Below are 15050 nucleotides of genomic sequence, written 5' to 3' on the forward strand. Positions count from 1 at the left end.
CCCTCTCTTCATAAATTATGTGCCCAGTCCCCTAACTGTTTTGTTGCCTTCCACTGGACTCTCCAATTTGTCCACGTTTCTGCAGTGGGGGGCCCAAAACTGAACACATACTCCGCAATGGCCTCACCAGTGTTCAATAGAAGGGAATAATTAGTTCCTTTGATCTCCTGGCAGCACTCCTATCAGTGCAGCCCAGCATGTTGTTAGTCTTCTTGGCAACAAGGGCACACTGCTGGCTTATATTCAGCTTCTTGTCCACTGTAACCCCCAGGTCCATTTTTGCAGAGCTGCTGCTCAGCCAGTCAGCCTCCAGCCTGTAGTGGTGCATGGGATTTTCCATCTTAAGTGCAGGACTTTTCACTTGTCCTTGTTGAACCTCATGAGAGTCCCTTTGGCCTAATCCTCCAATTTGTCTAGGTCACTCTGAATCCTAGCCCTATACCCTCTAGCTTGTCTACAACTTCCCCCAGCTTGGTGTCATCTGCAGACTTGCTGAGGGTGCGCTCTATGCCATTTTACAGGTCATGGATGAAGATATTGAACAAAACCCAAGACTGACCCCTGGGGCACTATACTTGATACCAGCTGTCAACTAGACATTTGAACCATTGTTTACTACCCTCTGAGCCTGATGCTCCAGTCAGTTTTCTGTCCACCTTACAGTCCATTCATCCAACCCATATTGGTTTATCTTATTTATAGAACATATTATTTAAAAAAATTGCAAGCCAGACTACAGCATGTAATGCAGAATTAACTTAGACTTCCATGTACTTTAACTTTCAGTTAAGTGCACCTGTCTACCTTGTAGAGAGAATTGAGTTTAAAGGTAATACTAAAACGTTAGGCTAAATTTAAAACTTCCTTGGAACATCACTGGTATGACATGTTGAATTGACAGTGTCTCATTCATTTTTCATATACTGAAAATTGAAAGTGTATGTTTATTGCCTCGGTATACATGCAAATAAAATTGTATACATTTCAGACACCAGAGACTTTACTCGCTGTTGGATAGGTTTCGTCTTACAGTAGCACCAGACACAAATAGTCCCTCGCCCTTGGTTACTCTTCACCCACTGGATGGGGAAAACCGACCAGCCCTAGAGAATCTAACTCCGGACAAAGTAAGGCTTTATCTAGCATGCTTTATATGAAAAAATTCTAATGAATTAAGCTTTTTAATGCTCTGTTACCACTCTCAAATGTATGCTATTTGATCTAGGGATGTGAAAGGTTAAAGGATTAATCATTTAACCAATAAGTGCAGTGATAGCCAGTTAGCTTACCAGTTACCATTTAGGTTGGGGCTGGTGCAGTCTGGCAGGGAAGTGGGGCAGAGAAGCCCCATGGTGCTCCAGCAGGAATCCAAGGCAGCAGGGTAGGTGGTCAGGAGGAGTGAGGGGACTAGTACCCATAACCTAAGAGGAAAACAGGGAACAGCCTAATGACTCATCAATTAAGCAATTAACTGTTGGTTCACAACCTGGGCACAAACTCCCTCCCAGCTCAGGGCTTCACCTGGGCTGTGTTGTCTGGCTGGGCTTGCCACTTCCTCCCTTGCCCCAGTCAAAGGACCCCAGGAACATCTCCCAGCAGCAGCAGCTGTGTTCAAGTTTCTGTTATCAGTTAACCAATATAATTAGAGGTGGGTAAACAAGTTTTTGGTTTTTTGTTGTTTTTTAAATAACATTTACATTGCTAATTTGATCTGTTAAATAAATGTCAGTACCCTGTTAGGCTCTATAGTTGAACAAGCATACCTACACACATTTCTGTCTTCCTGTGGTGATTATATAATATGTAGCATTTTATTTAGTTTTTCTGAAACTTAAGTTTCTTGTTCTGTAGAATGAACAAAGATGCATGTTATACCTGGAAATGTTGTTTTGTTCCTTTGTAGTGCACTGGTTTGTTTGTTTTTTTCTGATGTGTCCATTTGTTAGTTAAAAATTATTGGGTGGCTTTGTAGGTGGCATACTCTTGACATGCTTCTACCCTGGTAAAAAGAAAAGGTGGCTGGTGCCATAGCTGCTGGAACTTTTGGGGCTGGTGGACAGCCCCTATCACTGGTGGCTCAGCTACAGCAGGCCCTCGGGGTGCTCATGGCTGCAACAGACAATCTCTGGTGGCACCCAGCTCCAGCTGAGTCTTGGTGGCTGTGTGTGGCAGCACGGAGCCAGCCCAGCCCGCTGGCGTGCACCTTCCATCCAGACTGGGTTGGCTCCGTGGCAGTATGTGGGGCTCACAGCATTGCAGGCAAGAGCCGTGTCATTGGGCCAGGCTAGCTCCGTGCCTCCACGTGAGGCTTCCAGCACTCCAGCGGGCTGCTGGATGTGGAGGTATGGAATAGTATGCCATTAGGCTGAGTGGGTTCTGTGCCTCCATGCTGGAAGCCCCACATGAAGGCACAGAGTCTGCCTGGCCTGGCCTCATGGCGTGCAGACCAGGAGCTACACGCCATCGGGCCAGGTTGGCTCTATGCCTCTACGAGTGGCTTCCCACTGGAGTGCTGGAAGCTCCACATGGAAATGTGGAGGTGGCTGGCCTGCCCTGATGGCATGTCCACCCACACCCCCCCATACCCCCACTGCAGGCAGGAGCTCCCCACTCCACTTACCAGTTGTCCAGTTTCGTGCCACCATGCCACATGGAGCTCCCAGCTAGAGTGCTGGGAGCCCCGTGGAGGTTGAGACTCACAGAGCCTGCCTGGGTTAAATTATGCAAAAATATGCAGTTATACGCAGTCATGTATCTTATGTGCAAAATTGCACAGGTACGTAACTGCATAATTCCCCAGGGTGTATACTGTGTTTAACCAGGTTCTAGTTTTTGGTCAAGCCTATTGAACTCCTGTTGTTTTACCAGAGCTTGGTTCCAGTTTAGGAGGGGGGAGCATATATGGCTTTGTGGGTCTTGCCAAGTTACCTTTTCTAGATGCTGACTTACGTTGTCAGTCCTTTGCAGTTTGGGCAGTGGAACTAGTTCTGCAATACTTTTAGCTCACCAGTTGCTATGTAAACTGTCAGGGTAGAACCACGAGTACTTCTCCATACCTTCAGTACTTAAGTTGTGTTAAAGTGAAGTGCCTCCATCTATTTCAGCAGTGTGTGCGCAAGGCAAACTGAAAGTATAAGCGGATTGTCTTAGCCTAGAAAACTTTCTTCCAAGAAGTATGAATAACTGTTTGCTAAGTAGCTTTGAAATCAACTGGATTGTTTCACAACTAGAGTCCTTGAACTTGGATGCATTTTTCCTTTGAGTGGTTGGGCTCCCCGACTGTTTACTGTTTCAGCTTTCCCATGTTTGCTAAGGATTGTTAGCAGGCTCTAATTATGTTGATCAAAAGTCCTCCTTACAGTTCATTTTGGACCTAAAACTTGCTTTCCTGGTTTTCTTCAAATGGTCATTTCAGCAATGACTACTATTTGAAACATTTTTTTGCAGTCAGATTCGGGCATTGATTTATCCCCTGGTAACATGTTCTGTATGATATTCTACAATGCCAAGCAATCTGGTATTTAAGCTACATTCTTCTGCTGTTGCCTCAACAAGAATGATTCTCTCTTTAGGCTTTTTTCCATTCTGGGGATTCTCAAAGATGATTCAGTCTAGCTTTGATTAAATCCAAAATGCCAGGTTTTTCCAGTCTTTTTCTCTCCTTAAACATTATTTTTATAGTGATTCTTTTTTCAGGTTCTACAAAATTTCTTTATCTACATTTCCTTTGAGTAACTCAGCAATAAATATATTATCACTGAGGATCTACTGTAGTGAACCTGAAGCTTCTGTATCTTTGCTAGACCTGCCTTTGACTAGAACCTCACTGTGCTACGTAGTCATGCTAAAAGTAGTCTTCATTATTTTATACTACACTGAATCGGGACATATTAGAAGAAGCGCTTGAAGCACTCGATTCTGGTTTTTCACATAACTCAAGAGATTTGAAGAATAACCTTTTTTTTTTTTAGGTAAAAAGTTTCCTCTCTTTACACTAACCTGCAAGGTTGATTTAGTCTCCTTTTAGCTAATTCCTTTTGTGCCAAAGAGGTCACTGCTCTGGAATTCTTGATGACCATTTGCAATAAAAAAAACACATCAAAATGCTTGAAGATACAGCCTTTTCCCTTGGGAAAAACATGTTAGTTTCTTCAAATTTTCCTCTTGATCTGAGGCATGTTCCACTAAACCATAGCTACTTGAGTTGCAGTGAAGAAACTTGCAGTATTGTGAATTGGTCCTAGCTCCGTTTATCAAACATTACAAAATGGAAATTTCCTGCTGATGCTGCCTTTGATCAGCAGTTTTTGTAGACTTCATTTCCTTCTAGATCTCATTCTGGGCTCAAGTTTTTTCATTCCTTTTGTTTCTTGCGGTGCCACTGAAATACATATAAGAAAGGTACTCTAGGGTATTCCATTGAAGAGTATGGTCCCAGTGTGCAAGGAGTATTTCTTAACCCTATCTTTGGTTCCTCCTTTTCAGTTTTCTAGCAGTTCTACATTGGCAAATGGATAAATAATAGAGAATAGCTCAGGTTTGTCTTGTAAATCATGGCTGCTTAACTTCTGTACATCTGGGGACTCTTGTGAGCTGTTGGCCTCCTGGACTTCTCTTCTGCATGTTCCCCTGGTCTCCAAGGACTGTGGCTTCTCACCGGCAGGGCAGCAGCAGAAAGAAGCAGCTGGAGGAGGGAGTGGATGCCTGAAGATCCAGCCCTAGCAGCAGGAGGAGCAATGTGGCGAGTGACGCCCAGGTCTGCAGGTCATAAGTTCACCGCTTGTAGGACTTGCATGACCTCTGAGCCACCAGTTGGACATTCTTGTTGTATGTAGCTATTCCTAAGAAGAACTAATAGCTTTTTAATGTTTATTACAGATGTAATCTAGCATGGCTAACATAGTAATTCTGGATTGGCAGATAGACCATCTTTGAGAACAGCAGTTGATAGATATGACAAAATCAAACTATTTTTCATTGTCTGCAAGTGAACAGTTTCACAATTTCAGGTTTTTCTTTCTTTGAAGGACTGGTATGTGTCGCTGGTCAGGTCACAATGCTGTGTCAGGTCAGACTCTGCACTGCTGGAAGGTGCGGAACTGGTGAATAGAATTCCTCAACCTGAACTGAACTCCTTCATGACCACTAAGGTAACTTTGGCAATGAGAAATGAAGAACCTAAGACAACACCTTGTTAAAACCCATTGTTAAACAGTGTCTTTATTTATGCTACCAAAAACAAATTCAGTTTTTAAATTAAAAGCTTTTAAATAGCTACTATATTTAGTGCTGCTATTTCACCTCTTCAGTTTAATCAATTTGGGCGTGTGCAATAGACCTGTAAGTTTTACTGTCTGACTTCTAATATAGTGCTGCATATTTTGGGTTTCTGTAACTCTAATGGAATGTTTACATAGAACCGAGACTTTTCCATGCAATTAAAAGGTCACTATATCCCTAAATACTGTTCCTTGTTATTGCTGGGTTTCTTTCCCCCTCTCTTCTCTGCTGGCATAGATATAAAAAGTAAAAAAAAATGGGGAAAAAATCTATTGACTCAACCTCAGATGAGGTATATGGGTTTAACCTGTTAACCAGTGATATTCCACCAGGGTGCCAGGGCACCCTGGGATGTCATGAGACCCTTTGAAGGGTGCATCAGGAAGTGAGGAGATAAATGGATAAGGGCAGACTCGGGCTCCATGTGTAAGAAGATAAGCAGATACAAGGGTAGGTTAAGGTGCTGTTCCACTGCCTGGACCTCCTGCAAAATGAGCATTGCAATAAATTAAGTGGCACCTGATTTCAAGAAGTTATAGAGGGGTGCCTGGAGCCTTTAAAAAATAAAGGGAGGGATGGAGAGCCACTGTGTATTGTCACAGAGTCTGTTCCCCCTTCCCTCCCAAAAGGAGTGCTTGCTTGTGATCTCCATGATCTTGTCTGGCCTTTAGGGGGAACTCAGACAGCCTGGATATGGCTTCTGGAGCAGGGTGGGATCCATTGCTCCTGTTTCTGAGACCTTGACCTTTCAGTCCCTCACCCTCCCTGGTTTTCCATGGCCCTGATAAGGGAACTTTCTTCAAGTTCCAAGAGAGACTTTACCTCTTGATAGGGAGAAGCATTTTGTGAAGTTTCAAGCAGGAAAGCATACAGCTCCTCTTCAGTAAAAGAGTTTATTAGGGAGGAGGCCACTTAGCCAGATGTTCTCTGCCCCTTCCAAAACTGAAGCAATCTCTCACTCCTCAATCCAGCTTCCACAGGCCTGAGCACCAAGAGTTGCTCAGCTGTTCTCTTTCCAGTCTGCACAGCCAGAAGTCCCAAAAACTGCTCAGCTGGTTTGTTTTCATACTGCCCCCACCAGCCAGTGCTCTGCTTGATCAGGGTGCTCTCTCCATTGTCATGCTCTTCAGCTTCCCTGGAGCCTCCTGGGAGCAATCCCACCTTAGCTGAAGTGTCAGCAACGCTTTCTGATGCCTGAGGTCCATTTTATTTTCTCCCACTTGTAGGCAGCTCTGGGACTTAACAGGCCTCTATTATCCCTTCATTCCTGGCCCAGTGCACAGGCTAATCAGGGAAACAGAGGCACACAACATATGAACACATTTAACACGGAAATGTTACAGTAGAACCCATAGCGTGTCACAGTGATTAGGTGCACTGTTCCAACAAGTTGCATTGCTCAGGAAACTGTTTTGTTTCAGTGCTAAAATATTGGGATGGGTGTACTTGTTTTTTTCACTTAAAATAAAAAGCTGAACCCTAGCTAACTTCAAAATGGATCACGGCTTTGATTTTGGTATCTGTTGCTGTATCATAATCCATCTGTGGCTTATTTTTTCCTATACACATTTGTATAGCATTAACTAAACTCTTTTTTTTTTTTTTTTTTAAAGTGTATTTTTTCAAGTCTTTTATTTGTTGTTTGTGCTTTCAGGAATTCAACTTAAGCTTGTTGTCTCCCTGTTTAAGCCTTGGCATGAATGAAATGTCAGGAGACCAGAAGACCAGTCTCTTTGAAACTGCTCGTCGGGTAACTCTAGATCATGTGTCTACCATTGTACAAAAACTTCCAGCCAACCATCAAGTTTTTCAACCATTGCAGCCAATTGAGACTTCAGCCTACTGGAACAAACTAAGTGATATCTTTGGTAATAGAAGTAATGGTCTTTTGTTGTTCTCTCTATCGTGAGACATAGCAGTGTTGTCCCAATAAGTCAGTTTTTTCATGGAATTAGATAATTGGTGGTAAAACACTTTAATCAGTTAAAGCAAGTGTTTGATTATTTCAGGCACCAAGGTTTTATATGAGTTCTTTTTTTCTAGGCGATGTGTTGGTGTATCAGTCTGTGATGACACTCTGTCGTGCACTGGCTCAGTATTTGCTGTTACTCTCTAAACTACCAGCATGTCTTCGTATTCCACCTGACACAGGAAGTGATATATTGAAGTTTGTTGTAATGTCACTAGAGGTAAGATAAAGACCTTAATATGTGGCAGAATATTTACAGCAGATAACTTGTGAAGATTTAGTAGAAATTTTGATCTGTAGTTTCCTAACAGAGTAATTATTGAATGAGCTAATATAGAAAATAGGAATGAGCTATATATTGGAGTTATGGAGGGAGTAAGAGCTGAGGAAGATGGATTCTGTTGGAGGCTTTTTCACTGGCACAGGGGAGAAGAGGCATGCAGAGGGCGAGGAATATCTTGACAATTTTGAGAGACATTGCAGCCTGTTAGAAAGGTGAATAAACATGATATTTTGCATTAATATAATACTTACAGCTTAACTTTGTAACCTTATTTTTCTGGAACAGTATAGTACTACAGAAAACAAAATTATTTATAATCTTAGTTTATGAACATTTATATGTCATTGAGGATAAATTAAGTCTGCTCTTATTTTTTCATGTTAGAACAGTTCAATATTAATGGACATTTTTTCTTGTATAGGCACTGTCATGGCATTTAATACATGAACAGGTCCCTCTAAGTACAGATATTCAAGCTGTTTTGGATTGTTGTTGCCTGACTTTGCAGCAGCCTGCTCTCTGGAACTCACTGGCTTCTGCAGTGTATGTGACACATGCCTGCTCTCTTATTAATTGTGTGCGATTTCTAATAGAAGCAGGTGAGTTAAATTTGAATAGCTGTGGAAAGGCTGCAAAATAAATTGGCAAATAGCACTGTCCAGATGCCACCGCTGGACAAAAACTTTCCTGACTTTTTTTAATTTGCCAAATGGGTTTCTACCATGGGGCATCTCCTGTTATTTTGCATTTGCCTTTGAATTTTGCAACTATAGTTGCTTGCCAATTTTTGGAAGCTTGGGGAAGGAGAAGATTCCAAATAAGGAAATATTGATATAGATATATTTTTTATTTCCTCATTTATCTGACTTAGTTGCAGTTAAACCTGGAGATCAGCTGCTTAGTCCAGAAAGGAAAAAAAATACTTCAAAAATAGTTGGTGAAGATGAAGTTGATTCCAATGACCAGAGTAAGTCAGCAATAAACTTTAAGCTTTTCTGTAGTTTTACTTCTTGAAAATGCCATACTTATCTCTGTGTTACCAGTTTAAATCAAGAAGACCTTAGCTGGGTCCTGTCTGCAATCCCAAATTCATATGAAAATGTTCACTTTTTAAAAGTGGTGGAGTATCAAACTTGCATTAGTAAGTTAAACGCTGTGCAAACTGTTCTTCATCTCCTGGCATCACTTACGCTTGCTCTGAGCAGGTATAATTAACAACACACAGATAAAACTGAAGTTTCCTGGAATCTGTTTCACTGCACTGCATAGGTAGTATCAAAATTATTCATGCTTTAGCTGAAAGCCACCCATTTCAACCTTTCAGTACCTCTTTTTCATACACTGTGTATGAGTCCAGATAGGCAGGTGGCTACTTCTTGCCATGATTCAGCTTCAGCACCTTTGAGACCATTTGTTCTTATTGGCATGTTTGTGTCGTCCTTGTTCTTGTATACATTTTTGTGCATGTTTGTGATGCTTTACATTGAACTTCCTCTGTTTTTCCCTACTAAGAAATGAAGCATGTTACAAAGGCTTGTGAAATGGTGGCTGAACTGGTAGAGTGTTTGCAGACTGTTCTAGCATTGGGACACATGAGAAACAGCAATATCCCAGCATTCCTCACTCCTGTCCTTAAGAACATTATCATCAGCTTGGCCAGACTACCTCTAGTGAACAGCTACACAAGAGTACCTCCTTTGGTATGTGCCTCTTGCTTTATTTCCATAGCACAAGAGCTATTGACCATTTTTATGTAAACTAAATGTGGTGGTGTTAAAACATAATGTTTTACTTTTCTAAGTTTTGAATCCTAACCATAAGATTTGCTTGTCCTATTGGTCTTAACCATCGCCTGGCAAAACTGAAAATATCTAATATGTAAATCTTCTGTGTAGTTAAAGAGAAAAAAAAACCGTGGGGTGGAGGGAGGATGAGTCGTGCACATCTGTATCTGCACCTCACTGCACTAGCTGAGAACAAGCAAGGGCAGTAGTGCATCCCAGAGCTGCAGTAACATGGCTGCATTGCCCCTGGTATTTTAGCTAACTTGGGTATCTTTATGGTATTGCATTGTGTAGGCTTGGATTTTCTTTGCTTCTGCCTCACCCTGACTCTTAGATGCTTGACCCATTTGTTGTTTACCTTCTGGAGCCATGGAATGGATTTCACTATTATTCTGAAACAATTTAAAGATCCTCGGATTAAAAATGTCAAGCAGTATTGCCAAAAGATTTTGAATCTGCTTGTAAAGCTGTTTGGCATTCTGATTTGCCAAGTGATTTTGGGGAAGTCTTTTTTTCTGTTGTCTACTTCTCTACTCTTTAACTATTTAATATTGGGAAACCACTAAATTAATACTGACATTTTTCTTAGGTTGCTGTGTGAAGCAAGGAGTTCTGTAATGTTGTATTATTCAGTTTAAAATTAACTTGGCTCTAAAATGCTGTTAAGAGAAGGGCCTTTTTGCTTGTTAAGTCCCCTGTCACTAGATGCATCTAGCAATTGAATATTTTTTTATAATATCAAAATTGTGCTGTTCAGGTGTTTAGTGAATACATAAAGAAGATTCCATGTTTTCAAGTAATTGATTTTGTTGCTGTTACTTTCTCTGTGGACTGTTGTCAGGTCTATGTGGCAATTACCACTTGGGTAGTCCAAATTTATAATTGATCTAAAACTTCCTGCATTTCAATTAACTGTAAAAGGAGAAAGATGTTGCTTATGAGATGTTGTGTGATGCTTCTTCCTGTTCAGAAGTCTATGAAATGAAAAGAGAAATTATTTCATGGCTTATTTTCCTAACATTTCTGGTGGACATCTTTCAGTAAACAGAAGGGTATAACTTGGCAGAAAAAGTGTTTTGTTCTGTTAGGAATGGCCAAATATACAACGTTTTAGGAAAAATATTACCTGCATGTTTTCAGGCTATTCTAAAGGCCTGAGGCTTTCATTTCATTATCAATATGGTGTGAAGTACAATAAACACAGCAGACTGCAAGGAAGAACAAAACTTAAAGCATGGAAGGAAAAAAACTTAAGAATTTAAGTGTACTGTGCCCTTTGTGTTTGAGTGGGAATGGAGATCAATATGCAAGAAAAACACTATCTCAAATGTGTTTACAACTGTAATGTTGATACCTTTGACTGTTTTAAATAAAAACCTGTTATTATATTTGAACAGGTCTGGAAACTAGGCTGGTCACCAAAACCTTTGGGTGACTTTGGTACAGTTTTCCCAGAAATTCCTGTTGAATTCCTTCAAGAAAAAGAAATATTTAAAGAATTCATCTATCGCATTAACACACTAGGTAGGGTAGACAGAATATTTCTTGTGATTTATTTGAATGCATAATTCCTTTTCCTAGAAGAAGTTTAACTGATTGCACCTGAATACATATGCTCCATAGTATATGTTTAGTGATAAAAGGCTGCAGTGTGTTTTTATATTGACAGGCTTACCAAATGGTTGGAAACATGAAAGGTAATTCAGCAAGGCGCAGGAACCATTATTTTTACTGTTTAATACATAATGGAGCATTTGACCTTGTCAAGTAAGTTTTAGGTATGAACCAAGTTTCAGAAACACATTTTATTAGTAAAAGCAGAAATGAACCACTATATAATAATATATTCTGAAACTTAACAGACAGTATTACTAAGCTAAAATATCATCTGTTCCTGAATAGGATTTCATCTTTCTGGATAGTAGAGTTGAAATTCTACTTCAGTCTCAAATTAAAATGAACATGTTTTTGTGTGGGGTCAGTGTTATAAAATGACTGTAATTCAGTTTTGATACAGCTTACTAACTTTCAGTATCTGTAGAAGAGGAATTGGGGTTTTAAAGATTAAAATAAAAATATTTTTAATTTGTTGATAGTTATCTCTTGACAATTAAGCAAAATGTATTTTTTCTGTAATACTGTTGTGTTGCCAGCTTAGCAAACACTATTCCTTTGTTGGAAGTTTTGTCCCTTTTACTATAGGGAAAAACCTAATTGTTTTTTATGTGCAGCATGCAAATACTAGAAACTAGGTATACCATCTAGTTTACTCTTATGTTTGATACTAATGGTAAGTTATGCTGTATTTACTTTAAACTTTTCAAAAGAAAAATGAAGGCTTATGTACAGTTGTTGCACTCTTTCCTACCAAATGAATTTTGTTAAACTGCAACATATATTTTCCATATATAAAAAAGCAGTTTCTAAATGAGGGTTTAGTATTTGATAAGTTTACATTGCAAGATTAGTCCTTTTAATTGCTTTGAATGTTCAGTGTCAGGAAAATGTTCTTATTTTTTGTTTTTTAGATATAAAATAGTATAATAGGAGTTTATAAATCTATCATGGTGTTGAATGTGTCAAGGATCTGATGGGGGAAATCTGCATTATTTGAATTGCATAAAATGGGTTCCTCTTACAACTCCTTCCTTCTTGGGATGAGTTTTCAATGAATGTTAAATCTTTTTAAGGGTCACTCCACAATTTTCTTTGCTGCCAAATAGACATTCTTCTAGAGAGTTATGAAAACTTGTTTTTTGTATTTTTGTTTACCAAGCTTTTTAGCTTTTTTTATGTAAAAAAAAAACAACAAAAAAACAAACCCCCCAAAAACCAAACCAAAACAAAAACCCCCAAAAACAAATGAAACAAAAGGAATTGTACCCTGGAAGTAAACCAGAATAGGATGACTTCAGTTGGTATGTTCAGGATTCTACTGATTCTAGAGATTTAACAACTTCCAAAATTTGAATAGTACAGATTTAGATTGCAATAACTAATAAACTGAAAGTAAATGGGATGTAATGTAAAAATACATTTGTGGAAACAGCAATTCATTTTAAAATACTGTTCCTTTTTTGTGAACATTTCATTCAAGTAGTAAATGACTTGACTTCTCTTAACTTTTTCACAGGGTGGACTAGCCGTACCCAGTTTGAAGAAACATGGGCTACTCTTCTTGGTGTGCTGGTAACACAGCCAATTGTAATGGACCAGGAAGAAAGCCAACAAGAGGTAAAGCAGTTTGACAGCTGTTTTCTGTAGTACGGATGTTTTTCTGCATTGGTAATTGGAACTTTAGGCAGATTACAGTGAACAGTTCCTCTCAGAGGTCTTCATCTGATACTTCTGGGTTTTCAGACTTACAGGGCCAGGCACATTAAATTGCTATGCTGAAACCTCCATCTCTAGCGAGTACTTCTAGAAATTTGAATTAAAACCCTCTCTGTTACCTTTGTTTTATTCATTCATTGCTAAAAATATGCTCCAAATAAATAGATTATCACAATTGTTGAGCATATGCAGAAAGCTCAGAAAGGTTGCAAGCAACAAACTCTGTTATAGGGAACTAAATCTTCACAATCAAACTCATGAAATACAGTAGATAAGATTCCAGCAGGAACAACTTGGATATAGTTGCTGTATTCATATTCCCTTTTTATGTAAAACTAGTTAGATATAAATTTTAAGAATAGCCTTGTGCTAATGCCATGTGTATGGCATGTAGCAAAGTCTCTGATTTTGGAACCTTAATAAAGTCATTTTCTGATGACTTGTGACTGACTAACTGTACTGCTTCAAGTTTGAATGATTTCCTTTTAAATGAAAAGGCAGATTTATTTTGACAGGAGTCTTGTAGAAGTCAAATGGAGAGAACTGGTTAAGTCATGACACCTATTGGGTAAAATGCATAAGCAGTCCCTGGAGCTGGGGTCAAAATCCACAAGAGCTTCCTGCTGTCAGGGAAGTACCTCATCACTGCGATGCAGTCTCATGTTCCCCTTCGCTTGTCTTCCCTGGCCATATGAATCTTGCATTTCTTTTTATGCAGTGTTCCAGCTTCCACAGGGGTGTGAAGGCTGGCATAGCCTATAGCAGGGGCGGGCAATTATTTTGGGCGGAGGGCCACTTACTGAGTTTTGGGAAGCCATCAAGGGCCACACAACAGGCAGCCAGGGGCAGATAGATATTGATTTTCCTATATTTTTAGGGGCCCCGTGGGCCAGATAGATTGGCCTGGCAGGCTGCATCTGGCCTGTGGGCTGCATTTTGCCCACCCCTGGCCTATAGCCTGGTGGTTAGGGCACTGTCATAGGATGCAGGAGATGAGGGTTGAGAGCCTGAAATTCAGGTCATCTGCTTCCTGAGTGAGTTCACTAAGCATTTGATGTATTATTAAAAAGGCAAGCACATCCACTTGCATCTGTGTCTTAAAATTAGCTAGTTGTCCATACCCAAAGGGGTGATTTAGGTACCAAAGTCCAAGAAACAGGTTCAGATTTTGAATCCCTGTTTTGCAGAGAGGTGCTCAAGTCAAAACTGTAGGTGCATGCAAAAGTCCAGTAAAGGGGTACGATTTCATCATTCCCTGTTGACTGGAGTAGACCTCTCCCCATTCATTTTGCTGCCTGTTTTAGAAATAATTTTTACAAGCCTAGCTTTCACTCCTCACTATTTAAGGATCTTAGGTTCTTAACTCAGCTTTGTGAATCTCACTCCTGGAGCCAGGCACTTAAAAGTTTGTTTGTGGATCTGCAGCCTATTCTCTCTGCTGTAGTTCCCCATCTGTAACATAGGGACAGTACTGTTTCTTTACCTCCCAAGCAAGATAAATCATTAAGATAAATCAACAAACCCAGCACAAGTTTGTTGCGGGTAGGTCTTGCTTGACCAATCTCATTTCCTTCTATGACCAGGTGACCTATCACCTGGACAAGGGAGAAGAGATTGATGTCATATATCTTGACTTCAAAAAAGCCTTCGATCTGGTGTCCCATGATCGCCTCTTGGAGAAACTGGCCAATTGTCGCCTTGGGTCCTCCACGATCCACTGGCTGGAAAATTGGCTCCGGGGTCGGACCCAGAGGGTAGTAATTGATGGAAGTCACTCATCGTGGTGTCCTGTGACCAGTGGGGTCCCCCAGGGCTCTGTCCTTGGACCCATACTGTTCAACATCTTCATTAATGATGTGGACACTGGAGTCAGAAGCGGACTGGCCAAGTTTGCCGATGACACCAAACTTTGGGGCAAAGCATTCACACCAGAAGACAGGCGGGTGATCCAGGCTGACCTGGACAGGCTCAGCAAGTGGGCGGACGAGAATCTGATGGTGTTCAACGCCGATAAATGCAAGGTTCTCCACCTTGGGGGAAAAAAAACCCGCAGCATCCTTATAGGCTCGGCAGTGTTATGTTGGCTAGCACTATGGAAGAAAGAGACTTGGGGGTCATCATTGACCACAAGATGAACATGAGCCCGCAATGCGATGCTGCAGCTAGCAAAGCGACCAAAACGCTGGCTTGCATCCATAGATGCTTCTCAAGCAAATCCCGGGACGTCATTCTCCCCCTGTACTCGGCCTTAGTGAGGCCACAGCTGAAGTACGGTGTCCAGTTTTGGGTTCCACAATTCAAAAAGGATGTGGAGAAGCTTGAGAGAGTCCAGAGAAGAGCCACGCGCACGATCAGAGGTCAGGGAAGCAGACCCTACGATGACAGGCTGAGAGCCCTGGGG

The 15050-nt window shown here is 40.7% G+C and overlaps 1 protein-coding gene across 4 annotated transcripts in view; it reads left to right on the plus strand.

Annotated features, from left to right (window-relative positions):
* The window catches only part of HTT (huntingtin), a 155881-nt gene that overhangs the window by 109996 nt on the left and 30835 nt on the right, over positions 1-15050 (plus strand). For all 4 annotated transcript variants that reach the window (XM_006262647.4, XM_019479067.2, XM_019479072.2 and 1 more), the window contains 9 exons: positions 989-1127; positions 5028-5150; positions 6935-7148; positions 7324-7469; positions 7954-8131; positions 8404-8499; positions 9045-9232; positions 10714-10840; positions 12450-12550. In XM_006262647.4, coding sequence (XP_006262709.1) covers positions 989-1127; positions 5028-5150; positions 6935-7148; positions 7324-7469; positions 7954-8131; positions 8404-8499; positions 9045-9232; positions 10714-10840; positions 12450-12550 — 1312 coding nt within the window. The remainder of the gene's footprint in view (positions 1-988; positions 1128-5027; positions 5151-6934; positions 7149-7323; positions 7470-7953; positions 8132-8403; positions 8500-9044; positions 9233-10713; positions 10841-12449; positions 12551-15050) is intronic.

This window comes from Alligator mississippiensis, chromosome 2 (assembly GCF_030867095.1).
Source record: "Alligator mississippiensis isolate rAllMis1 chromosome 2, rAllMis1, whole genome shotgun sequence".
Classification (NCBI taxonomy): domain Eukaryota; kingdom Metazoa; phylum Chordata; order Crocodylia; family Alligatoridae; genus Alligator; species Alligator mississippiensis.